Here is a 27,869-nt window from a genome sequence, read left to right as displayed (position 1 = left end):
CTGTGCAAAGGTATTCAAATACGTTGATTGTCCGCTTCACGCTATTGAAATCGGGATGACTTCTGCACCATTGTCTACAAGGGTTTAAAGGACTTTATTTGTCTTACAATGAGCCCAAGTGGCTCAGAAGGACTAACTTAAGGACAGAATATTTTCATTGTGAATTCCCGAAATAAATAACGATAAAGATAATTGATCCCACAAGTTACGAATAGATGTGTGACCGGTTTTAGACACATTACTGCTGTGTCACAAAGTGTGACACTTCTTAAATTATATACATACATCATTAAATTGCCTAAAAGTTTATGTTGCTATGCATTCTGTAGACACGTGGTTTCATCACATAGAATTATTTTTTGAATTGTACTTGCTTTTTTATATTCAGAATTGAAATAAATAAATAAATAAATAAATAAATAAATAAATAACAATGTAAAATTGAATGTAAGCTTCAGTTTAATATACGAAAACAGATAAAATGGACGTTTCGGGTTTCCCCTTTATCAACTAACAGGATGAATGAAACATTACAGACGAATGAGATAATGTGGTAGTGGCGTTGTTAAGATGCATAAACATAAACATTGATGGGCAGAAAATTGTTTGCTACTTTGTGAGGAAGCACGAATTTAAAAATAAAGAGCAATAGAAATTTATAAAAGGTGCGTAATTAATTAAGTCAAAAGAGGGGAGGCGGGGAGGAAATGTAATGCAATATAGAAAGTGAAATAAAATAAAGTGTGGACTATTGTTGGAAAATAAATACAGTGGAATTGGAAATAATACAAAATATAAGGGATGTAGGTATTAGCATACTCATCAGTGGCAGTAGCATCAACAGAAGCAACAGTAGACATTTTAGTAGTAGTAGTAGTACGTAGTAGTAGTAGTAGTAGTAGTAGTAGTAGTAGTAGTAGTAGTAGTAGTAATAGTAATAGTAGCAGTAGGTAGGGGAGTAGGAGTAGTAGTATAGTAGTAGTAGTAGTAGTAGTAGTAGTAGTAGTAGTAGTAGTAGTGTAGTTGTAGTAGTAGTAGTAGATAGTATGTAGTAGAGTAGTAGTAGTAGTAGTAGTAGTGGTAGTAGTAGTAGTAGTAGTAGTAGTAGTAGTGGTAGTAGTAGTAGTGAGTAGTATAGTAGTAGTAGTAGTAGTAGTAGTGGTGGTGGTGTAGTAGAGTAGTAGTAGTAGTAGTAGTAGTAGTAGTAGTAGTAGAAGTAGTAGTAGTAGTAGTAGTAGTAGTAGTAGTAGTAGTAGTAGTATTAGTAGTAGTAGTAGTAATAGTAGTAGTAGTAGTAGTAGTAGTAGTAGTAGTAGTAGTAGTAGTAGTAGTAGTAGTAGTACTAGTAATAGTAGCAGTAGGAGTAGTGGTAGTAGTAGTAGTAGTAGTAGTAGTAGTAGTAGTAGTAGTAGTAGTAGTAGTAGTAGTAGTAGTAGTAGTAGTAGTAGTAGTAGCAGTAGTAGTAGTAGTGGTAGTAGTATTAGTAATAGTCCCGTCCCGTTGATTTTGTAGCATTTCACAACGGCACGGGGCACGCTAGGACTGTTTTGTCCCTCCCCAATAGGTGCGGTAGGTTTCTCTTTTTTATAATATATGTTACAGATTTGGGACAGGGCTGTCCGAGAATAGTCCTGTCCTAGTGCGGTACCCCCTAGTTCTTTTTTTTTTCCCTCTTCCTTCTCCTCCCTCTCCTCCTCCGTCTTCTTCTTCTTCTTCTTCTTCTTCTTCTTCTCCTTCTTTCTGATTGATAATGACACTATTATGCTACAATGATCATGTGTGTATGCCCTGATCATGACCATTCACATGACCATAGATAACACAGCTGTGACCTTAAGCCCACCCTTTCCCTACCCTCAAATCGAGTGATTGAGTTGATGGGGTCACGAACAAGTATAAAACTAGGAACGAATGTGAATGACAACAAATAGAAACGAAACGCAACCAGCACCGGTGAAACATTGTGGAATGGTCACTATTTGGTTTTTACAATAGTCGAGTATCATTTACTGAAACCTAGGTGAACAGACAGTATGTAAGAGCTCCCTGACTGAAACCACAAACTGCTCGGTGGATATCTCTGGTGTTTCTATTTTTGGTGTTCTTTTTTAAGAAACCTGCCGAAACATGAGCACTACTAACAACAACTCACTAGGCGGTGCAAAAACCAAAATAATGACGTCAAAATGCCAGTCTTTTGGGTTTCAGCTATAACATAACGATGGCTACGGTTGAGCCCGAAACGTACCGTGTTTGTTCTTCGAAGCTGTTTTATTCATTTTTTTGTTCGTGATTAGAAATGGTACATTTTGTTTTGTTGCTTAAAAATAATACTGGCCAGTAGTTATCTATTCTTGTCACCATTCTAGAATTATATTATTTTAAAACTTTTATGCTTTGTTTGTTTGGGGTTTTTTTTCAAAAGGGGGGGGGTAGGTTTCCTTTTTTAATTTTTGTTGTTGTTGTTGTTGTTGTTTGGCCCGGGTTTGAGATTTCTTGCCAAGATGAGAGTCATTGAAATCGATATTTGAAGGACGAGTTTTCTGGTCAAATTTTTTGATATGTGTCAATCCAGATTACGGCAGTACTGTGGTGAAGTCTAGATCACATGATGTTATTATAAGAAGTTATTGGGTTTGGTGTTCTCTCAACTCTTCTCGGCCCCCCCCCCCCTCATCCCCACCACAACCCATCCTTAATCAATGACTGAATAACAATCACACGGGTCAACTCATATGGGAAAGATATCCCATTGTTGTGGCTTTTTGGATTACTGTGGGTTTGGTCAACAAGCCCTTTGAAATATTATTTTAATGTGAGTTGACCTCTTGGTAGGAATGTACTCACTGAGTTGGACATAACCTGGGCACACTCCATAACGAACGCATTCTCCATTTCACGGTTATACCACGATCGATGCGCTTCCTAATGCTAGTTTATTCTCCAACAGGATATAAGTAACTAATTTTTCATTTTAAACAATGCCTATCGCCTGTTTTGTGCGGAGCAGTATGACACTCGCAATTGGACTTTTAAGTCCCTGGTTCAAGTCCCAGTCTGGGCGGCACAAAGTTGAGTCCTTGGAAAATACTCTTTACTCGCATTCTCTCATCTTCCCCAGGCGTAAAATGAATACCTGACCGCTAGCATTGTCGTCTATGTCGAAAAAGAATATTGTAATAAGGTGTCGTGAGGCGCTTTTCGATTAAAAGTTTTTCAGTATCGAGTACCCCATCTATTGGTATTAAATAGTACCCATCACTATAGCCAACAGAAAGGCGCTTGAGGTAACGAGGACACACACCTAAAGACGAGGATAAGCGACTCGTATATTTTGTTGATTTCAAATGTTATAGTTTCAACATTATTGGGCATAAACAAAGCATTACAATGGACAAAAAGGTTCTCTCAATTCAGAGTACTGTCGTTTTTGGCTACGTGGGGAACAAATGTGCCACGTTCCCCTTGCAAGTGAGAATCAATTACCCAACCCGCCCAAAGCCTAAAAATAAAAATTAAAAAGTTAATTAAGATTTAAAAACAATAGAATTAAAATTAGACGTTGATATTTTTCTTCTTTTAGATTGACCCCTACTTATCCACTACACGCTTGACCTCCTACTCTTATGTAAAATTAAAATGTCTTGCTCTCTTATGAGATTCTAGTCCACTTTACTTTAGCCAGCGGTACGAAATGTCTTATGATTATGATGATTAGAATTGTAGTCACGTAGATAGTTGTAGTGTGTGTGTCAAAAGTAAATATAATGCCAAAATCATGATCCCAGCATCAAATCAAAAGATAGATTTCCAAAATAACAGAGGTATTGCAGTTGTCTTTTTTTTTTGTGGGCCGACCGCGGAAGCTTTGTTGACCTTTGTACTTTGTTGATCTCATGACATTGACATGATCGAAATCGAGCAGTTACTTAAACTAGACTCGTGTAGATATAAATGAGACCCCCCTTACTTTTAAGAAGATTTTAAAATATTGCCCACTTATCTCCTTTATCCCCATTATTAAGCTTGTAACATGTAGCAAGCAATACCCCTCCTTATTTCTCATCTTTATTCTATCGTCTTACTCTCTTATTATATTATTGAAAAAAAAAAAGAGAATAAATAAATAAAGGGGGTAGGGGGGGAAAAACAACACACACACAAACAATTCTTATTTGCACTTTGAAGAAGAGGAAATGATTTGTAAACAATGTTAGTGTTAGAAAATTTTGCTCCAGTTTTTAATTTTGCTAGCTGGATCATATTGTGTTGAAGATGGATATGATATTGGATGACGTAAAAAGTAAATAAAGAATCCATCTGTATAAATATATATTTTCAGCTGCATGGATATGATGTCAGTCCTATCAATTCAGTCCAGTTCTCCAACCACACAGGTAGGATATATGATGATAGCAGTCCTGCCACTTGTATTGATTTATTTGTCATACATAAATGTACATTTTTGACCGTATTATGATTTTTAACTACAAATTCTGATTTTCTAATCAAATCTTAGAGAAAAATTGGTGAAAAATTATTGAGTCAGAAATCGATATATCGATAAGAATTTATCTTATTAATCAATTTAAAAGCATTGACAAATTATAGAAATGAAGGCATGTGTCATGCATTAAAGGTAAAAATAGATTTTTTTTCTTCTTTAAATCGAGTGAGAAGAGCTATTGGAAACTTTTAAAGACACTTGCATCCAAGACACGATGACACGAGCGATGTGTAGTTTTGTAAAGCACAATAAGTTAGAGGGTTCATTATTTTCACCTAATTGACATTCAGTAGTTGAGAAAGAAAAAAAGAGAAAAATGAATTTATTGGCTTTGGAGAAAGGTTATCCAATATAGGGGAAAAAGTGTTCACTGATTTACTGACAACATATATATAAATATGAATTTCACAGATACCTTATTGATATAATGAAAGTTTATTTCTGATAAAATTTACCTATAACACTCTTTTTATTTGTCATTAGGCTATGGAAAATGGAGAGGCCAGGTGCTGAATGCAGATGAGGCATCCGGATTGTTTGAGGGTCTTCGGATCAATAACTTAATGGAATATTCTCATATTCTTACAGGTCAGGAGGGTTTATGGAATGAGAATACAACAAGGAGAATGTTTTGTATTTTTGTTGTTATTGTTTTGATTGTGTGTGAAGTGTTAAGTCAAAGCCAAATGGCCCATGAGCTGAAGTTTATCCCGTTCTACTCTTTGGATAGGGCGATAGTCTGTTGCAAATCACTGCCAGATCAAACATCTAGTAACCCAATCACTACTGGGAGATAAGGAGAGAGAGAGAGAGAGAGAGAGGGGGGGGGGGGGGGAATCGGTAAAAATACTCGACTTCAGCCAGGATCAATTCTTTAGGTCCCTTTGTGTGTGAAGCAAACACTCTACCAACTGAGCTACTGGGACCCCATTTTGGTTATGTACTAATCTTTTAAAATATTCTTTGTTTAATTGAGATCATTTTTTTTTCTGTGATTCCTACATTCACTGTTAAGTGCAAAATGTAGATAGTATAAATAATTTGTAAAGCGTGTTACATAAGAGTAGGAGGTCAAGCGTGTTTTTTTCATTTGAGCAATGTTATCTTTTCCCCTTCATCTTCTTTTATGAGAGTAAATGCAAATTCTGTCCCAAAAAATTCTGGAATTCTGGAATTGCTTATTGAAATGAATGGAGTATTAGTATCTAATAATAAAGATATATCTTTTGTGTTTTCTCATCTGGTCAGGATATATTGGGTCAGAATCGTTCTTGCAGACAGTTGGAGAGACAGTCAAAGAAATGAAGGCTCGAAACCCAAAACTTATTTATGGTAACTCTGGTTTTCATTCCTTTCCATTAAGTCATGCATAGTGAAATATAAAAGGGTCTTTTGTAAGAAAGAAAAAAAAGATGTCAATTAATAATTTTTTGTGTTTAAAAATGCTTTTGAGCACAATAAAGTAAGATTTGTTATTGGTGTTATTATTATTGTTCATAAGAAGATAACGATAACTTGCTGAACAGTATCTAGTTTCATATTTTAAATTTTACTTTTGCGGCTATGTGGTCTAGTGGTATGACACTTGCTTTCGGATCGGAAGGTCCTGGGTTCAAGCCTCACTTGGCGCATAGTTGAGTCCTTGAAAAAGCTCTTTACACACATTCTCTCACCATAAAATGAGCACCTGGCCGTTAACAGCTTTGCCTCTGTCCGAAAAAATAGTAATATCGTCATGTCCTGTCCTACATGTTAAACGATGCTGTTGGCCAGGGACCCTTGTAAAGCGCTTTGAGCACATTTAGTGGATATTTCGCAATGTAAAAAAGCTCAATATTTTTAGTCATGGATACAGCAATGAAATGCTTAAATTCTATATGTCTCCACTAGAAACCTATTATCGAAGTCTGATAATCTCATTCTATGAAACCAAAAAGAGCTCTTTTAAAAAAAAAAACATCTTACAACATTTTTTAATATGTAATATTGTATAATTATTTTGCTTAGTTTTCTGTTGTATGTTTAAATGAATGTGAATGTGAAGTGTTTTGAGCTTGAAAAGATATAGGCCAAGGCCTGCAGAAAAGACATGTATTATTTTTGTTATTATTACTATTATTATTATTATTATTATTATTATTATTATTATTATTATCATCATTTCATCCACAGTGTGTGATCCAGTTATGGGAGATAATGAACAGTTGGTAGGTATCCGACACTTCAATCAATTGATATTTTAAAGTAAAAGTTTTCTGACAAAATTAATGAAAAAAAGGTTTTGTCATGACACTTCAGAAATAATGACATATATGACTTGTTACTCCAAAATAGTTTTATATCTGTATAACTGCACACGAAAACTGGGGCTTAGATGCTATCATTAGTTTCTCCGCTTAATCGACACACTAAGCCAAACTCCCGAGGGTGTGCGATCAAGCGGAGTCGACTGTATATCTGTTGGAAGAAGGTACAGCAAACACAAAGACAATGAATGCTATTTACTTTAAATCATTTGAAAAAGGAGATACATTTACACATCTACACCTTCTTTGCTATTTTAAAATTGTCCAGAATGTTTGGGGTTTTTTTTTTAAAGATTCAGTCTAATGGTTTTGAATGGAAACTAGTCTTTATCACAGTTTTCTGCTATACATTGTTATAAAAATGAGAAATATTTATGAGTCATTTGATAAAATGACAAACAATTCTCTTGAAAATGCTAATCTCCTTGTCTGTGTCACCATGACCTTATTTGTAACAGTGAATGACATAATCAGTCTGATGGTGAAAAGGTTTGAACTGAGATATTGCCATGTTTAGTTAGAAGGTCAATTTTTTAAATCAAAAATGAGTTGTCATAACTGATTAAATCAACCCTTTTTGTACATCTTCGAGCAATATCAAAGCTTAATTTCACTTCTAAATATTTTTTACAGCTAGTCAAATTAAAAAAGTATGAAATTTGAGAAAAGTTGCTGGATACCTTTCCCATACATCTGACCATATCTTCATGAAAAATCACCCGATTTACTTCAAATAAAGATTGAAATGCTCTGGGGAGCATATTCTTTCAAAAGATGCAAATCCAAAATTTTCACCTTCCGACTGATTATGTCATGCACTGACACATTTATCTCAGGCTTTCATTTGATAACATTTAAATATTCACCAGCAGGGTTTGATTTTACTTGATTTCCCCATCTCATGCATTATCTGACTTTGGCTTCATGAAACTTGAGTTATATCGCTGTTGCTGTTGTATTGGTGAAAACATTTTACCCTGGTGTCCAAATAAGATAAAGAAATAAAGAAAGAATTGAGGCTTTGAATTTAAAGTTTTTATTACAGTGACGATGCTCAAGGGAACCGAGAAAAAAATCGACTTATCCGAAAATCAACTTAACCGGAGTGTACCCCAATGAGCAAAAACGCATGTGAACAAGGCAAACCAATCTAGAATAAGTATGTCCCTTCATATCGCGCGGTCTCTGCATTGGTCATCAGAGGCTCCTACCCCCATAGAGGAATCAGAATACATAAAAATCGGAATTTGAGATTTTTTAAAAGCGGAATCAGCTTACTGTTATTGACTATGACATGCTTTGCAACAGAAAATGTAATAAACAATCCAAAAGTACTCAAATGATTAAAAATATAAACTGTGTAAAAATCCACCAAATTCAGTTTCTGACTTTGGCTTCATGAAACTTGAGTTATATCGCTGTTGCTGTTGTATTGGTGAAAACATTTTACCCTGGTGTCTAAATAAGATAAAGAAAGGAAGAAAGAATTGAGGCTTTGAATTTAAAGTTATTAATATGTATTTGAAATGTTTCTTTCCCAGTATGTTAGTGACAAACTGATCCCTGTATTCCGTGACCTCATTATACAGCTTGCTGACGTCCTGACACCCAACCAGTTTGAATTAGAGTAAGCATTTTGAAGTTTCCTTTGCATTATGAAATACAATTCAGCACATTTATATTGACAATGCACCAAAGTAAACTATATTGTTTGTTTGTGTAACATTAACTAATAGAAATCTTGTATTTTGATATAGATTTAATCGGGAGATACATTTATTGATATCATCATTTTATCAACAAAGGACAACCATTGCTCTGTAGCAAATAGAAACAGGAGGAAGGACATCCAGTGAAAATGAGGGTTAATCACCAATGATCTCCATCAGACCCTTATTGGCGAGTCATATTGGCACGAGTTTCAAAGGACAAAATCAAGATAAATTCCATTCAGCAGTTAAATTTCCATTGCAGCAATCGTCGTTATTAAAATAAAACCCAAAAAAACTTACAGTATTTGAACAATTACTTTTCATTTAGCACCACAGAAACTGGGGATGAGTTCTATTGCTCTACATGACCTACAAGTGTTATAAGCTCTTTTGAACGCTTAAAACCTCATGTATAATTCAATATTTATTGACAGATTCAAATTTAGATGGAAAGTTTTTATTATATTTTTTTTTCTCCTTTCGTCATGGCAGGATTTTAACAGAATCAAAAGTGACCTCTGAATCAGAAGCATTTGAGGCCATCAACAAACTCCATCAGAAAGGTGTGTCCACCATCGTGTTGAGTAGCAGTGATCTGGGGAACGAGACAACCCTAGTCTGTCTGGCCAGTCAGAGGATAGGTAAACATTTATCCTGATATCAATTTGTGACCCACCACATCAATCTGGTATTGTATCAAGAGTGAATAAGATGCCAAATATTGAGTTAGTCAGTCCGAATGGCAGGAATCCTCACAAGGGAATAAAGCGAGTATACACCATAGGCTTAATGAGAAGACTTGAGACATCTAAAAAGGAACATGGAGAAGGAAACCAAATTAAAGATGGGTATTTCAAAATGTGAGAGTTAAAAATATATACACAGTTTTTTTCTATTGGTCCTTTAGGTTCCATTAAATATATAACCTGGATATACAGTAGAACTCGGAAATAGCGAGTTCAAGGGGTCCACTCCTGATTACTCGCTATTTCCGAGTTCTCGCTATTCCCGAGTTGCCAGGAAAGGTCACTCGGCCGTACAAAAATATGGAAAGACAATGTGTGTGTGTGTGTGTGTGTGTGTGTTTGTGCGTGCAAATGACTGTGTATGGATAAAGTGGGGTGAGGGCGGGGTTGAACACGGCCTTCGTTAACTACGTAATGATGGCCATTTCCATCAAGATTTCGTGTATGTGTGTGTGCGAGTGTTTGTATGCACTAGGCATGTTTGATGAGGTAAGCAAGCGCATCACTCAATCACTGACCCACTGAAATGATGGTTCCACGCTCCCCTCTCTCGCTGATCGAATTCGACTCGCTGACCGATGCTGCGAAGTGAGGCATGTTGACATGTTGGCTGCCAGTGCTTACCTCGCGCGTCGCGTGTCACCACATTGGGTGAATAATTGACCCCCACACGCACACAAACACACACACCCAACCCCCACACAAATTTGTTTTGCCTCCTCTGTACTCTAGACTAGGCTACTATGTAATATTACTCGTAACGAAAAATAAGAAAAGAAAAGAAGCTAGGCTAAAAATATTTAAATCGCCCTTGTCTGGTGTTTTGCTTTACTTCGTTCAAAGTCCTAGGCTGGGGCAGGAAATGCTCGTTATTTCCGAGTTGACCTCTTTTTCATACTCGCTACTTGCATGCTAATTTTATTGACTCAAATAAGAGAAAACAAAAGGGGATTTAGATTTTACTCGCTATTTCCGAGTACGTTACTTTCATGTTCTACTGTACCAAGAATGTTTTGCAAAAGGACATAATTACTCATTTTAAGAAACTGAAAAATATCTTCTTAGCTTACATTTGCCTGGGTTTAACAATTAAAAAGAAACCAACCTATTTTTGCGGTAGTTATGGTATTTTGTCTGATTCGCTGCCTTGGCACAACAGATGACTGCTTGAACTGTTCTGCTGTTCACTGAAAAAAAAAAATTGAAAAATCAACTTTTGCTCATTGACCAGAAAACTTTTATTTGACATATTAATAGATTAAGATTACTCCTAACTTGTAATAAAGTATTTACTGAATACAATGTCGGGACATATGTTTTTAAAATGTTGTCCAGTCTTTTATACATGCATTATATAATTAGTTTTAAAATATACAGTTTTATTATTATCCCTTCGACATTTTACTGAATAGTTAAGATAATTGTTTTTTGTTATTTGCATTTCAGTTTCAGAGCAGTTGCTTCCAAATCCTCATAATTATAATGTGTCAAAGTTTTTGTGTTTTTTATATATCAGTTTCAGAGCAGTTGCTTCCAGATGTTCTTAATTATAATGCGTAAAAGTTTTTTGTTTTTTTTACACTTCAGTTTCAGAGCAGTTGCTTCCAAATCCTCTTAATTGTAATGCGTAAAAGTTCGAGTCCTTTTTCATTCATTGATCAATCTAGAAATTTATCAGACATTTTTTTATCAATTTCCAGTAATGTCCCATGGATAATATTAACATGTCGATTTTTAAAAAGTCTTGATGGTAAGTATTGAGTATTTTTACATCGATAATTTGGTCATCCCCATTTTTATTAATTGAATGCAACTCACGATGCCCAGTTTTTATGAGCGAGTTTTTGTTTTAAAAAATATTCACAGGTGGTGTGACAAAAAAGTATCGTCTGGAAATCCCCAAATTAGATGCCATTTTTGTTGGAACAGGTGACTTGTTTGCTTCGTCATTACTTGCCTGGATGGATAAAGAACAAAATCTAAAGGTTGGTATTTTGCACATGTACCACCTTTTGTCAGGCCACCACACATATAAAGATTGCCTCATGGGAAATGACTTCTCATCATATGTTGTGTTGTTATATAAACTACTTTCAACTGTTCTGATGATAAATAAAATAAACCTGAAATTTTGTTTTGTGAAGACAATGACTTCTACTGTTGCTCAAAATTACAAACCATTTCATTCTTTGTTAAATTAATCCTGTATATGGATATCACACATTTTATTGGTTGCAGTTTTGTCACCACATTGAATTCTTGATCCTGTCTTTATCAGGTGGCTTTGGAAAAGACAATATGCGTTCTGCAATCTGTCATTGGCAGGACCTTGACCCATGCCAAATGTAAGTAAGTCTTTTAGGTACTAAGCTAATATAAGCTGATTATTTTTTTTTTAATGAAGGTAATTTCCAAGATTAAAGTTTTTTAATGTCTTATTAGCTTTCTTTGTTGATCCGCCAGTGCTGACGTATGGGATAGTGTGGATCTGTGATATTGATTTTTGAAAATTAACTTGCATTACCTAACTCTGCTGTGGTGCAATGTAGCTGATGCCAGAGATACTTTTATTTTACTTTTGATTAAACAAAAGACACCAGACTATCCTCACCAAAAAAGCCAATCTTGCTTCTAAGGAAATAACTTATTGACAATGTAAGAATACAACCATAAAGGTGAAGGATAGAGCTTTGTCTCCAGATAAACATCTTTAATGAAATAAAGCCTGTGTTTAAAAAAACGAAGTTAAAAAAAATTACATCACTTCAGGGTCTTTTTTGAAGAAATGACAATATCTTCAAGTTTGATTTCACTATCATCACTTCATCATCTACTCTATCAAGTCAACTCTCAGTATCATAGTTTATTTGCAGTTGATTGGAAAGAAATTGAAATTGAAAAAGATTCTCAAAACTTGGACTCAGATTTTTATTTATTTACTTTTTCTTTTTCTTTTTTTTTTTTTTTGTTTTGTTTTTTTTTGTTTGGGTTTTGTTTTTGGTAAATTAAAAATAATCTGGATGTAAGCCTTATCTGGTCAGCTCCCAAAGCACCAATACAATTTTCGACAGAGAGAATGCTATCATTGACCAGGTAAATCATTTGACACCTGAATATTTCCAAGGACTCAACTTTGCCCCACGTCACCACAGCAGGACTACAGAGCAGAAGCCTAGTGTCTTCCATCAAAGGAACAAAGCCCAACAAATGGTGATAAAGAAAAAAAGTTGTTCCCAGAGCCATCAGGTTTCTTATACATAAAATAGAGAGTAATGATTTCTGCTACCCTTTGGATAGTACATTATTCAATCTCAAAGTTCTTTCTGTTTGATATAACAGACCCATGGGTGAGGGGGTCACTTTTACTTTTACTGTGTGTCCTTTATTCTCCCCTGTATCTTTTCCTTTTTTAAGTTGTTTTATGTCTTTGTTTTGGAGTGATATTACTTGGCTTTATCCCGGCCGTGGCCAGAATCCTTGCCCTAAAGTTAGAGGGAAACGGTCAAATGTATTGCAATAGTTTAGGGAGATGGTCTATTTTTCCCTTGTAAATCATATTTCGGTTGTGTACTGTCATAGCTTTTGTTTACATTATATTTTGTAAACATTTTAGTGTATTCCTCTTCGTGGGATCCTGTGCTTGTGTCTGGATGAGACTGTTCGGTGATCTTCCTACACTGATCGTGTTCTCTTGGAATCTACCACTGTTCCCCATTTGAACCAGTTTCCTTTGTCTTACAATTTTTTTGGGTGCTTTAAATTGTATATCTATAATTTTTTTACTATCCCACTTTGTTCGTGTTACTGTTACTGATGCTGAAATGACTTAAATGTGTAGCCAACACACTACAACCCTTAAATGTGTAGCCAACACAGTACAACCCTTAAAAACATGAAATGACTTAAATGTGTAGCCAACACACTACAACCCTTAACTCACTGACTGCCATGACCGACACGTCTCGGTTTTTTTCATTCTAAGCCTGACTGCCAAGACCGAACCCCATCGGTTTCATACTTTGCTATTTATTATCTGTATTCACCGAACAGTATCGGCCGTGGCAGTTTGCCGATGTCGTAGTTCGCGACTTTCGCTTTGTTTTCATACCAAACATGATCGGGTACTTTGTACTGTTGACATTTTTTACTAGCACGAATAGTACTCGATAAACTGACTTCTTTTCCGTGATTTTCAACCATGGCAGAAAGAACAAGAAGAAACGTATTTGATGCTTTTAAAGTCCCAAATCCTTATATTTCTAGTAGCGAAGATGATTTTGATGAGCCAGACATGTGTTTAAGTAATGATAATGACAGTGACTTTGTTCCTGATCATTCTAGTATTATTATTATGTTGTTGCTTGGTTTCTGTAAAGAAAACAATTATATTATAGATATTTAGACAGTAAGACAGTCCGAGGAAGAGTTATAATTCTCGTTTTTGGCAATAAACACCCTATTTTCAAAAAAACATTGTAAAATCCAGAATAAAGCTACATGAAATTCAATGGCATCATTTGAAAGAACAACTAAAACAGGTTTGTTTGCTTTTTAAAGTGTTATATTATCTTAAAAAGTGTGGTCATTATGATTTTTGGAGTAACATGCCGGAACCTCTGGCAGTCAAGGGAATTCCATTTTCGAAACCTGTGGCAGTCAGTGAGTTAAAAACATGAAATGACTTAAATGTGTAGCCAACACACTACAACCCTTAAAAACAAACTAATAATAGACCTAGCTATCCACAATATGCTGGATGGAGAAAACTGTGCGCAAAATGTCTTTCTGGAGGACATATCATCGAATTGTCTAATTGTCACCTCCAACCTTGAAGCTTAATTTAGTATGTGTTGGTGAGTCCAAGGCAGTACCTTTAAACAACAAGAGATGAAGTGAGTAGGAAAGTGCCAGAAGACTATAGAGAATAAAAAATTTTCGCTGCTGTGACGGGGTTTGAACCGCGACCTTACTGGTATGACAACTCCGCCTGAGAGCATGACTCTACCGTTTGAGCTATCCACGATCGCGGGTTCAAACCCCCATCACCGCAGCGAAAAATTTTTATTCTCTATTGTCTTCTGGCACTTTTCTACTCACTTCATCTCTTGTTATTATCAACATAAGTGCCTGCTCCACTCACTTTTCTGATCAGAATTAAAAAGTAACTTTAAACCATAGCAATGCATAGTGGCCTACAAAAATAAGAACAGTGGATCTATTAAAGAAAGCTGACTGCACTAGCATTGATAGCCAAATAAAAAGAAGAAGATGACGTTGGCTGGGTCATGTGGCCAGAATGGAAAAAGGGTCACTTCCCAAGACAGCCTTGTACTGGATAGCAGATGGGAAGAGAAAGCGGGGAAGACCCAAAGAAACCTGGCGAAGGACGATGTAGAAAGAATTAAAGGAAGCAGGCCTGTCCTGGAATACAGCCACCGCAAAAGCAGCCGATGGCAAAAAATGGAGATGTCTGGAAGAGGATGAAGTAAGCAAGCAATGCATAGTGGCGTTGAGAGGCTCTTTTATTTTGTTGTTTTACTGTCGTTTCTGCCAATATTCTGTTTTCCAACTGTATTTATTAATTGATCCACAGCCCTTGCTGGACCTAATGACAAACCCAACATGGCCCAGATAGAATTACGTCTCATTCAGTCCAGAGCAGATATTGAAAATCCACAAGTCACATTGAAGGCAGAGGAGTTGGCTTAGGATGCAGAAGGCCGTTTAGAATCTGAATGGAAATCAAAAGTCAACAAGAACTACTATGCTACATGTCTGATATTTAGACAATTTTATTACGGGTTGTACGTCCTCGTCTCAATGCAGTTATTTTGGGTCAAAAATTTCTTCTTTCAACTGTAGTGTAGAATATTCAGAATGTGATTATACTTTGATATATATATATTCAGACATCCACTCGTAATATAACACCAATAAAGAATTCACTGATTTATAGAAGTTGGACAGCTTAAGCCAAAATGTTGAAACATGTAGTACCTAGTAATAGTCTTTTTAAAGGGACATTCATCTAAGGTTCATTCTTGTCTATGGAGCATGAAGAAGCCAGTAATGTAATTGCTTGTTGCCCTTTGGATAGGGTTCTAGTCGACGTGTATTTATTTGCAGGTCTGATAACCTAAATTGTTATGGCCTCATTGTTGTCATGGAAATACTCTCAAACTGATGCAAAATATTGTCCATTACAACAATGTTAAATCTGGCCCATAATTGTGTTTGGTTATCAGACCTGCTAATTTGTGCACCTAGGTTCTAGTCCATTGAAAAGCACTTCATATGTGATTGTTGTCGAGTTATTGAATATCCAGATAGACAGCATGGTCTTTAGAATTGATCTTGTTTAACTTGATTGGATGAAAATTGATGTTTTGTTGTTAATCTAAAATTCAAATACAATCTATTTTAAGATAAAATGAGAAAAAGAAATTGATTTCTTTCTATTTGGGTTTTTTTTTAAATTTTTGTTATTGATTGCCAATATATCAAGATGATGCAGCTTTATGTTAGAAAATGAAAAATGTAAAATTGATGAAATGAGACTTTTTATGGAAGGTGGGACCATAGATTTACATAATAATAATAATAATAATATAACAAGGAGATATTCAACGAATGCCTTTTTTGTGCTAGCAATTGAAGATCAAAATTTCTCTTCGAAGTCAAGATTGTTGTGGTATGACAGTTATGACCATGCAATAAATCACTTCCTTCTTTTCCCAAATGACTGTGCTCTTTATGTGTACAAGGTTTTTTTTTTCTCACCAAAAGACAGTGTTCAATAGAGGAATCGTGTTCGTTGTTCATATTCTATTATGCATATCTATTGGTAGGCTCAATCATTTCCGAGATCTCACTGGGTATTTGTGCAACTTTTTGTAAATGATTTGAATGATTTTATGTCAATATTTGATTTTTTGCTTCCAGATCAAATGTCTTCCATTGTATAGTAACATTATTTGTTTCTTATCACGCCTAAATTCATTCACCTATTTTCCTTTTCAAATATTTTTTCCATAACAGAGTTTTAAAGTCTAGATTATTATTGACTCATATTTCCAATGAATACATAAACATATTTATATATACCGGACAATCAGTTATATTTTAAAATAAAATCTTTTTTTTTTTCAATATGCTGAAAAAAAACAGTCTTAGGTTCGATGTTTATGAACTATGCCAGATATTTTTATGAATTAAAAATCGTATCTGAATTGCTGTTGTGCTTGCTTGTGTCATTTTTGTGGCAAGAGGTGAAGCTATTAAAGAAAATGTCTTCAGCAATAGACAGATTAAACATATTCATTATATACAAGATGTTTTTAAGTTTAAAACAATAGTTACGCCAGTGCTTATCCATACAGATATTTTATTGAAATAGAAATAATAGTATCCTTACCCAGAAAGCACACTCTCACATTCTGGGTGGGGTTCCTGACCTCCCATAGTGGGCAGGGAGGCACTTACTGTGTCTTCAATCCCCCTATTTCTGTTTTCCAACTTGCTTACTGTATTTGTCTTGGTGAGAGGGAAACAGTCAAATGTATAGATAATTTTGGGAGATGATAATTTTTTCCTTGTAAATCATGTTATACACTGTATTATGTTTTGTTTACATTTTATATATGATGTGTAAACTTTTGGGTGTGTTCCTATTAGTGGGGGCCTGTGCTTGTGTCTGGATGAGACTTTTAGGCGATCTCAAACTAAGTACATTGATAGTGTCCTCTTGGAATCTACATCTGTTTCCTATTTGAACAAATTCCCCTTTGTCTTATCTTATCTTGGTTGCTTTAATTGTAATTCTAGAACTTTTTACTATCCCATTCTCTTCCTTTTTACTGGCATTGATATGACCTTAATGTGTTGCAAGTGCCATAAAACTCTTAAAAGCAAAAAATGCAAACATTCTCATATGAATAAAATCAAATAATACGAATACATAAACAGCAATATGTAACATGTTCTCGACTGTACTTTGATAGTGTCCTCTTGGAATCTACATCTGTTTCCTATTTGAACTAATTCCCCTTTGTCTTACCTTTTCAATGGTGCTTTAATTGTAATTCTATAACTTTTTGCTATCCCATTTTATTCCTTTTTACTGGCGCTCAGTGGTGATAATCTTCCGCGGGATTCTGGGATTTTCTCAGAAATTTTCCACTGATTTTATCGTGTCAAACATTTTCCTCTGATTAAAGCTCAGGTGAAATGGTGGACCCGTGAAAAAAATCACCGTCATGTCTTGTGTCATATTTTGACATCTGTGCTCAGTTGCATGACCGTTGGTGACACTCCCATTTTTATGGCGTCAGTCTAGACAAACTTGTGCTAGATGTCGTAAGTGAGACGAGGCAGTTGATGATCAAAAAGGAAAGGAGTGGGGGAGGGGGTAAATGAGTCTTGATTTTATTTGTAAGTAGGTCACGAATAGTAGTACTGTTACAGGTCCGTTTAAACAGATAATAATTATAACTTCCACTTGAATAGAAAAAAAACCCTACATCAATTAAGCTTTTCTCTCTCTCTCTCTCTCTCTCTCTCTCTCTCTCTCTCTCTCTCTCTCTCTCTCTCTCTCTCTTTCTCTCTCTCTTTCTCTCTCTCTCTCTCTCTCTCTCTCTCTCTCTCTCTCTTTTTTTTTTTTTTTTTTTTCTCATATCCATATATCTCTCAACCATTCTTCTACAAGATATGAAGTGAGTAGAAAAGTGCCAGAAGACAATAGAGAATAAAAAATTTTTTCGCGGCGGTGGTGGGGTTTGAACCTGCGACCTTATTGGTACGACAACTCCGCCTGGCAGGTGAGAGCGTGGCTCTACCGTGTGAGCTATCCACGAACACAAAAAATATTCGTTTCAAACCCAAAGTCATTTCTAGATCCCTCTCACCCACTTCTTGAGATCGCCGATTCGTTCGCCACCATCGCGAAGTAATTTTGACCAGCAGTTAAGCTTGATAGCCAATATTCTCATCACAAACATATAACATAGAAACGATTGAGACATTGAGTATGCTCCGGTGTATGGGGTGAATTTTTAATTCAGAAAAGTGAGTGGAGCAGGCACTTATGTTGGTAACAACAAGATATGAAGTGAGTAGAAAAGTGCCAGAAGACAATAGAGAATAAAAAAAATTTTCGCGGCGGTGGTGGGGTTTGAACCTGCGACCTTATTGGTACGACAACTCCGCCTGGCAGGTGAGAGCGTGGCTCTACCGTGTGAGCTATCCACGAACACAAAAATATTTCGTTTCAAACCCAAAGTCATTTCTAGATCCCTCTCTCACCCACTTCTTGAACCGATTCTCGCACCATCGCGAATATTTTGACCAGCAGATTAAGCTTATAGCCCAATATTCTCATCACAAACATATAACATAGAAACGATTGAGACATTGAGTATGCTCCGGTGTATGGGGTGAATTTTTAATTCAGAAAAGTGAGTGGAGCAGGCACTTATGTTTGAAACGAATATTTTTTGTGTTCGTGGATAGCTCACACGGTAGAGCCACGCTCTCACCTGCCAGGCGGAGTTGTCGTACCAATAAGGTCGCAGGTTCAAACCCCACCACCGCCGCGAAAAAAATTTTTATTCTCTATTGTCTTCTGGCACTTTTCTACTCACTTCATATCTTGTTGTTACCAACATAAGTGCCTGCTCCACTCACTTTTCTGAATTAAAAATTCACCCCATACACCGGAGCATACTCAATGTCTCAATCGTTTCTATGTTATATGTTTGTGATGAGAATATTGGCTATTAAGCTTAACTGCTGGTCAAAATTACTTCGCGATGGTGGCGAACGAATCGGCGATCTCAAGAAGTGGGTGAGAGAGGGATCTAGAAATGACTTTGGGTTTGAAACGAATATTTTTTGTGTTCGTGGATAGCTCACACGGTAGAGCCACGCTCTCACCTGCCAGGCGGAGTTGTCGTACCAATAAGGTCGCAGGTTCAAACCCCACCACCGCCGCGAAAAAAATTTTTATTCTCTATTGTCTTCTGGCACTTTTCTACTCACTTCATATCTTGTTGTTACCAACATAAGTGCCTGCTCCACTCACTTTTCTGAATTAAAAATTCACCCCATACACCGGAGCATACTCAATGTCTCAATCGTTTCTATGTTATATGTTTGTGATGAGAATATTGGCTATTAAGCTTAACTGCTGGTCAAAATTACTTCGCGATGGTGGCGAACGAATCGGCGATCTCAAGAAGTGGGTGAGAGAGGGATCTAGAAATGACTTTGGGTTTGAAACGAATATTTTTTGTGTTCGTGGATAGCTCACACGGTAGAGCCACGCTCTCACCTGCCAGGCGGAGTTGTCGTACCAATAAGGTCGCAGGTTCAAACCCCACCACCGCCGCGAAAAAAATTTTTATTCTCTATTGTCTTCTGGCACTTTTGTACTCACTTCATATCTTGTTGTTACCAACATAAGTGCCTGCTCCACTCACTTTTCTGAATTAAAAATTCAACCATTCTTCTATCAATCTTCATGTTTACTTTATAAATGGCATCTGATTATAGAGAGATGAGATTAATCTGTTACAATTATAATTTATTAAAGATACTTAAGTCTTATTTGTAAGATCCGTAACCACTGGACTAAAGTAACAGATGAAACAAGGAAAAAATTTTTTTTTAAATTCAGGCCTTTTGATCAAAAGTTAATTTTAAATCTCTTGAATAGAAGTTATTTTTTTAAAATAGTTTTAAGTTTTATGGAAAGGACAATTCATTTAAAATTTACATAAAGTAAGTTATATCTCTACTATTTGGAATAAATATACACTACAGTAGTAATATAATATACGAAACTGTGATAATTTATGTTAAAATTTTATCTGGGTTGGACCGATACGTTTTCCTCCTTTTTGACAAATGGCCATTATCATCACTGGGTGCTGTTATGTCCTTAATATAAGTACTTAAAACCCTTAAAAACAAACAAATGTATACAAAATCGATGTTGAATTTAGCTGTGACTATTGGTGTTTTAAAGTGTGTTCACATTCAAGATCTACGTTCTTAATGTTTATTGATGTTTCTGGTTGGGCATTCCAATATTTGGTGATAAAGGTGCAAAGTAATATTAATATTTTAGTTGGCTCCCTGGTATGTCTATCTTTTAAATTCGGGTTTACTTTTGAGTGTGTGAATTGAAATGTATGTGTGGTTGATTTGGTAACATTTTATTCATTAATTTGTTTTAATTTTTTTTTTTTTATTTTATTACTACTGATACGAACACTCGTACTACAACCACTACTACTATTAATAATACCAATACTATTACTGATACCACTACTTGTACTATTACTAATATCACTACCCATTACCATCATTACTCCTACTACTACTATTACTACTACTATTACTACTACTACTACTACTACTACTACTACTACTACTACTACTACTACTACTACTACTACTACTACTACTAGTAGTACTACTAGTACTACTAGTAGTAGTACTACTACTACTACTACTACTACTACTACTACTACTACTACTACTACTACTACTAGTACTACTACTACTACTTCTACGACCTCCCATAGGGGGCAGGGAGGTAGTTACTGTGTCTTCTATCCCCCTGTATCTGCTTTCCAATTGCTTTCTGTCTTTGTCTTAAAACGAGATTACTAGTTTTTCCTGACCCTGGCCGGAATCTGGCTGGGAGGGAAACATTTGAATGTATAGTTAAAGTTTTGGGAGATGATATTTTTTCAGTGTAAATCATCTTTCTGTTATGTACTGTTATTTTTAAACATATGATTTGTAAACATTTGAGTGATTTCAAACTAATTACACTGATAGTGTGCTCTTGGAATCTACATTATTATTATTATTATTATTATTATTATTATTATTATTATTATTATTATTATTATTATTATTATTATTATTATTATTATTATTATTATTATTATTATTATTATTATTGTTGTTGTTTTTATTATTATGAGGTGAGATGACAGCTAGATTTTTCAAAGAATAGAAGCGAGCTTTACATGGAATTGTGTCATATGCATGTGAGTTGTAAACATACTTTTGTGCCATTTCATATTATCATTGTGTTGGTATTTGAAAGTATAAACTACTGGGTGAGGTTCCTGGTCTCCCATAGTGGGCAGGGAGGCACCTACTGTGTCTTCCTGGGTAGGGATCCTGCCCTCCCGTAGCGGGCAGTTAGGTCCATACTGTGTCTTCTATCCCCTTATATCTGTTTTCCAACATGCTTTCTGTCTTTGTCTTGAAATGAGGTTACTTGATTTTGTCCTGGCCCTGGTTGGAGTCTTGGCTGGGAGGGAAACAGTCAAATGCATAGTTATTGTTTTGGGAGATGATATTTTTTTTCTTGTAAATCATCTCTCTGTAACTGTAATGCATTGTTTTATTTTTGTGTCACATATGATTTGTAAACATTTGAGTTTGTTCGTCTTAGTGGGGAGCTGTGCTTGTGTCAGGATGAGACATTAAGGTGATCTCATACTAAGAACATTGATAGCGTGCTCTTGGAATCTTCATCTGTTCCCTATTTGAACTAGTCCCCTCTGTCTTCCTTTCTCTTGGGTACTAATTGTAATTCTGGAACTTTGTACTGTCCCAATTTCTTCCTTTTTACTGGCGCTGATATGACCTTAATGTGTTGCAAGCCCCGTGAAACCCTTAATAACAATGTATATATTATTAATGATGATTAAATATAATATAATAATAACCATTTGTTATAACTCTTGACAGAATCAGGAATAAAAGCAATCTACAGAATAGGATAAAATCCAACGGACTTGTTATAATTTATTTATTTATTTCAAACACCTTGGCAAATGGGCGAGGTCTTCTGACCTCCCATTGTTGTTAAGGTCCTTGCTGTCTTCTATCGCCTATATCTGTTTTCTATTTCTATGTTTCTCTTATGTCTTTGTTCTGGATTTAGAAGGTGTTTTTCATGGTCTTGCCAGGGATCCTTATCTGGAAGGGAGACAGTCAAATGTATACAGATATTTATAGTTACTAGTTTTGAATATATCTTGCTTTGTAAAACATTTTCTGGGTGGGGATCCTGACCTCCCATAGCGGGCAGGGAGGTACATACTGTGTCTTCTATCCCCTTATATCTGTTTTCCAACATGCTTTCTGTCTTTGTCTCGGAATGAGATTACTTGGTTTTGTCCTGGCTCTGGCCGGGGTCCTAGCTGGGAGGGAAACAGTCAAATGCATAGTTATTGTTTTGAGAGATGATATTTTTTTCCTTGTAAATCATCTCTCTGTTATGTATTATTATTTTTATTTTGAATGTAAGCCTATAATGTAAGCATTTGAGTGTATTCCTCTTTGTTGGGATTTGTGCTTGTGTCTGGATGAGACTTGTAGGTGATTTCAAACTAAGTACCTGGGTGGGGATCCTACCTCCCATAGTGGGCAAGGAGGTACATACGGTGTCTTCTATCCCCTTATATCTGTTATCCAACATGCTTTCTGTCTTTGTCTTGGAATGAGATTACTTGGTTTTTTTCCTGGCCCTCGTTGGAGTCCTGGCTGGGAGGGAAACAGTCAAATGCATAGTTATTGTTTTGGGAGATGATATTTTTTTCCTTGTAAATCATCTCTCTATTATGTATTATTAAATTTGTTATTTTTAATGTATAATGTTGGCATTTGAGTGTATTCCTCTTTGTTGGATTTTGTGCTTGTGTCCGGATGAGACTTATAGGTGATCGCAAACTAAGTACATTGGTGGTATGCTCTTGGAATCTACATCTGATCCCTATTTGTTCCCAGTTCCCCTTTGTCTTCCTTTCTCTTGGGTGCTTTAATTGTAATTCTAAAACTTTTCACTATCCCATTTTATTCCTTTTTACTGGCGCTGATATAACGTGTTTCAAGCGCCGTAAAACCCTTAAAAACAAAAACAAACAAACTAAGTACATTGGTGGTATGCTCTTGGAATCTACATCTGATCCCTATTTGTTCTCAGTTCCCCTTTGTCTTACTTTTTCTTGGGTGCTTTAATTGTAATTCTAGAACTTTTTACTATCCCATTTTCTTCCTTTTTACTGGCGCTGATATAACCTAAATGTGTTGCAAGCGCCGTAAAACCCTTAAAAACAAACAAACAACATAAAACATTTTATTGTATCCTTCATAGTGGGATCCTTTGCTCGTGACTGGATGGGACTTTTAGTCATGGCCTACTGGAGAGTACTAGTACTATATTTACGTGGGAACGTGACTAGCTCATACGGTAGAGTCACGCTCTTCCCGGCCAGGCGGGATTGTCGTACCAGTAAAGTCGCGGGTTCAAACCCCCATCACCGCCGCGAAATTTTTATTTTCTATTGTCTTCTGGCACTCTCCTACTCATTTCATCTCTTATATTTACGTCATGCTTTTAGTTTTAGGTAATGTCACAATAGACACATCGGTGGATTGCTCGTGGAAGCTTCTGTTCCTTGTTTGGACGGATCCCTTTGCCTTGCTTCTTCTTTGGTGTTTTTAATTTCAAATGAACGACTTTTCCTCTACCATCTTCCTTTTTACTAGCACTGAAATGACGTAATACGAGTCGTGCGCAAGCCTCTTAAAATCCTTTAACTCACTCAACCCTACTAACACCGACTATATCCCTAGTATACTGGGGGTTACTTTTATCCAGTGACGTCTTATATCTATCAGTAGACAAGGCTTTTACTTTTACCCCATGCCTATTTAATACATTTATCTGAGACAAATTATAGGCGTGGTTTAAAAGCTAATGTTCTTAACTTTTACATGTTAATGGTAGTTGAATAAAACTATCTATCTATACACATGCTCATTTTAAATACATTTTTTCCAATTTTGAAAAGTAACAAAAATCTCTAGGATTGAGTGAGTTAAAACAAAAGTTACAGAATTGCCACAACAACTTGATTGAGAAGACCAGCATCTATAGAAGAAAACAAAACACACACACACACACACACACACACACACACACACACACACACACACAAAGTCATCAGTTTTTAAAGCTTTTATTATTTTTAAAAAGGAAGAGTTTGTGTGCGCTATGCACATGTGTGTGCGTGGCAGACGATAATAACCCTCCTTCCGCACTAGGACAAAACTGTCCCGGGACAAATTTGTCCTGTCCCACTGGAGAAAACTTCTATTCAAAAGGGGTTCCGCACTAGGACAGGACTGTCCCAGGACACACCTGCGCGAATGCATTATTTTTTTTTTTTTTACAAGATTCAAAAGTTTTTTTGTAGGCAATTGCACCTCTAATAATTCACATTTTATGAATCAACATAAGATACGACATGACGATAATGATTTTTTACACTGTACAATGGGATTTGTTTACATAAGATTTATATAATCATGAAATGTTCTTATAGCAAGAGTAATATTATTGCTATTGCTACTACTACCACTACTACTACCACGACTACGACGACTACTACTACTACTACTACTACTACCACTACTACTACTACTACTACTACCACTTCTACTACTACTACTAGTAATGGATGAAATAGAGGTTGCATATTTCTGTGCTTTACCACGTGGAAAAAAAAAGACAAATTGAAAGAGAAAACAATATTGGGTGCATCCTTTAATGACCCAAAGATTGCTCTAGGGTCAATTCCGTAGACTCTATGGTGATCTCCGATCTTATCTTAAAATGACTTTCTTGGAATCACCTCATTTTACCCAGGTGCAAATGAGTACCAGTTCGCTGATGAAAGTAATCTTTGACGGACTAGCATCATTCAAGAGGATAATAGAAAGTCAGCATGCTTCGTACCCGAAAGGCATCAGTTGAGTAAGTCACCTCGCCTAGCTCAATTTGCGGCGCTGCACTGCGGCTGACGCCTGGTTATACCTTGTCCTAGCTAAATTTGCGGCGCTGCATTGCGGCTGACGCCTGGGTTATTCCAGTCTTACCTGGGAATAGACCCTCGAGAAAAATGTCCCCTATGGGATGAAAAAATGAATTTTATTATTTTAAATTTTAAACTGTTATCTGTCTGCTCAACGCCACAGAAACATGGATAAGTTCCGGATTTATAAGCTTAGGAGGCAAGATGGCCGATGGTTAGCGCGTTGTACTCTGGACTCAGAGGTTCTGTGTTCGATTCCGACCGAAGCCAATTTGTACTTTCTAGAGCAAGAAAATTTACTCCAATCACTCACTCCATTCAGGTGTAAAAGGGTACCTGTCAAGCTGGGATAGTAATCTGCGATAGACTACAGACTAGCGTCCCGTTCAAAGGTTTTCAAACAAATACGTTAATTGTCCGTTTCACGCTATTGAAACCGGAATAACTCCTTCACAATTGGCTACATGGCTCTAAAGGACTTAATTTGTTTTACAATGAGTCCAAGTGGCTCAGAAGGACTTACTTAAAAATATTTTCATTGAGAATTCCCGAAATAAATAACGATAAAGATAATTGATCCACAAGTTACCGAATAGATGTGCGACCGGTTTTAGACACGTTACTGCTGTGTCACAAAGTGTGACACTTCTTAAATTATATTTATAAGCATACGTTTTTAAATTGCCGAAAATATTTATGTTGCTATGCCTTCTGTACGTGGTTTCATCACATAGAATTATTTTTTGAATTGTTCTTGCTTTTTTATATTCAGAATTGAAATAAATAAATAAATTATAACTGTGAAATTGAATGTAAGCTTCAGTTTAATATACGAAAACAGATAAAATGGACGTTTCGGGTTTCCCCTTCATCAACAACACATGATGAATTAAAAACTACAGACGAATGAGATAATGTGGTAGTGGCGTTGTTAAGATGCATAAACAAAAACATTGATGGGCAGGAAATTGTTTGCTACTTTGTGAGGAAGCGCGAATTAAAACAGAGCAATAGAAATTTATAAAAGGTGCGTACATAATTATGTCAAAAGAGGGGAGGCGGGAAGGAACTGTGTAATGCAGTATAGAAAGTGAACTAAAATAAAGTGTGGACTATTGTTGGAAAATAAATACAATGGAATTGGAAATAAATACAAAATATAAGGGATGTAGTTATTAATATATTAGTGGCATTAGCAGCAGCAGAAGCAACAGTAGAAATAGTAGTGGTAGTAGTAGTAGTAGTAGTAGTAGTAGTAGTAGTAGTAGTAGTAGTAGTAGTAGTAGTAGTAGTAGTAGTAGTAGTCGTCGTCGTCGTCGTAGTCGTAGTCGTAGTCGTAGTAGTAGTAGTAGTAGTAGTAGTAGTAGTAGTAGTAGTAGTAGTAGTAGTAATAGTAGTAGTAGTAGTAGTAGTAGTAGTAGGAGTAGGAGTAGGAGTAGGAGTAGGGATGCAGAAAATAAAGACAGGCATTTCAATTTTGACACGGCGCCGCCAAGTCTGGGACTTTTTTGTCCTAGTGCGGAAGTTTGCTATATTTTTCTACTATCACAAACGATATGAACACGGGACTGGGACAGTCCTGTCCCGCTGATTTTGTAGCATTTCACAACGGCTTGGGACACAACGGGACTGTTTTGTCCCGTCCCAATAGGTGCGGAAGATCTCTCTAAATTCTATATGTTACAGATTTGGGACAGGACTGTCCCGGGACAGTCCTGTCCTAGTGCGGAAGAGGGTTTAATGTCGATAATGAGTCACGCGTGTACTTGCTGTACTTCAGCCGAGGCTCGACTTCAGCTTTGTGTTCCCACCACAGACTACTGTATTCTCTATGGTTCCCACTGCACACACACACACACACACACACACACCACACACACACACACACACACACACACACACACACACACACACAACGTAAACTAGGCTATAAAGCCACGACCGTGGACAGGTAAACAGCACACAAAATAAAAATAACGACATTCCTCTTTCGTGGAACAGTTGGCACGTAGCTCGGTCAATCATTTTGGTGCTATTTATGATATATTAATCGAATCATCAAATAATATTTATTGAGAATTGTCCTTTGCAAGTGGATGGCAGACGAAAAAAGAGTTTTATCAATTCACAGCACAGTTGTTTTTGGTTATGTGGGAAACAAAAGCGCGACTTTTCCACTTCAGGTGAGTGCGTTGATGTTTTCCTTTCCCTGAACTTCGCATGATATGCAAATCCATCATAAGATATAAACTTAGACTTAATATTACATCCCCAGTATTCTTGTTCTAGTAGAGGGGAACCTTTTTTTTTTATGTTCTAGCTAGTAGGGGATTTGGGAGGGGGGAGACTTAAAAAAAAAATCCCCCCACATTATAAAAAACAAGAATACTGGGGATGTAGGAGCTTTCGGAAGGCCCCCCGAGAAAAATGTTTTATTAAAGGTTATTATGTGTAGTTTATGATATTTCTTCTTCACAAACGAAGCAAGTAATATTATATAGCTCAATGGCGTAATAGTGGTGACTTATGTTGGCGTCGGTCAAACTGGTTTAATCAGGATATATCGACTAGCACGTAAGCCCTGGCGGCTGTCATGGTCGGCCTCTCTCATGTTCATGTAGGACATCATCCACGACTGTTTACTTGTAAATTGTCATGTTTTCATTAACTTAACCTTCTCGTAGCGATGTGTTGAT

The 27,869-nt window shown here is 36.2% G+C and overlaps 2 protein-coding genes across 5 annotated transcripts in view; both read left to right on the top strand.

The window, feature by feature from the left end:
- Nucleotides 1-3,250: 3,250 nt before the first annotated feature.
- Nucleotides 3,251-16,504, top strand: LOC144969099 (pyridoxal kinase-like). 2 transcript variants are annotated; one of them, XM_078908152.1, is made up of 10 exons: nt 3,251-3,471; nt 4,343-4,397; nt 4,991-5,095; nt 5,756-5,839; nt 6,680-6,714; nt 8,355-8,440; nt 9,018-9,166; nt 11,138-11,256; nt 11,550-11,616; nt 14,865-16,504. In XM_078908152.1, exons 1-10 carry the CDS (start codon nt 3,391-3,393, stop codon nt 14,978-14,980), a joined length of 897 nt encoding a protein of 298 aa, XP_078764278.1. In that variant the 5' UTR covers nt 3,251-3,390; the 3' UTR covers nt 14,981-16,504. The 2 variants fall into 2 exon arrangements, with proteins under 2 accessions (XP_078764278.1, XP_078764279.1); XM_078908153.1 differs by having other exon boundaries at nt 3,264-3,471; nt 11,550-11,620; nt 14,865-15,030.
- Nucleotides 16,505-27,092: 10,588 nt separating this feature from the next.
- LOC144969098 (pyridoxal kinase-like) overlaps nt 27,093-27,869 on the top strand; it is a 40,844-nt gene continuing 40,067 nt past the window's right edge. For all 3 annotated transcript variants that reach the window (XM_078908149.1, XM_078908151.1, XM_078908150.1), the window contains exon 1: nt 27,093-27,356. In XM_078908149.1, the coding sequence (XP_078764275.1) occupies nt 27,270-27,356 (87 nt within the window). In that variant the 5' untranslated portion in view covers nt 27,093-27,269. The remainder of the gene's footprint in view (nt 27,357-27,869) is intronic.

Source organism: Berghia stephanieae, chromosome 3 (genome assembly GCF_034508935.2).
Source record: "Berghia stephanieae isolate SIO BIC M18660-M18661 chromosome 3, UCSD_Bste_1.3, whole genome shotgun sequence".
Taxonomy (NCBI): domain Eukaryota; kingdom Metazoa; phylum Mollusca; class Gastropoda; order Nudibranchia; family Aeolidiidae; genus Berghia; species Berghia stephanieae.
The sequence above is the reverse complement of the archived record's forward strand: the minus strand, read 5'-3'. Positions and strand labels throughout refer to the sequence as shown.

Excerpts from the sequence above, each read along its gene's own strand:
- LOC144969099 (XM_078908152.1), top strand. The coding sequence starts at position 3,391 with ATGGACAAAAAGGTTCTCTCAATTCAGAGTACTGTCGTTTTTGGCTAC. Across the intron at positions 5,096-5,755 it reads ATATTCTCATATTCTTACAG|GATATATTGGGTCAGAATCG; the intron begins GTCAGGAGGGTT and ends TCATCTGGTCAG. Across the intron at positions 11,617-14,864 it reads GACCTTGACCCATGCCAAAT|CCCTTGCTGGACCTAATGAC; the intron begins GTAAGTAAGTCT and ends ATTGATCCACAG.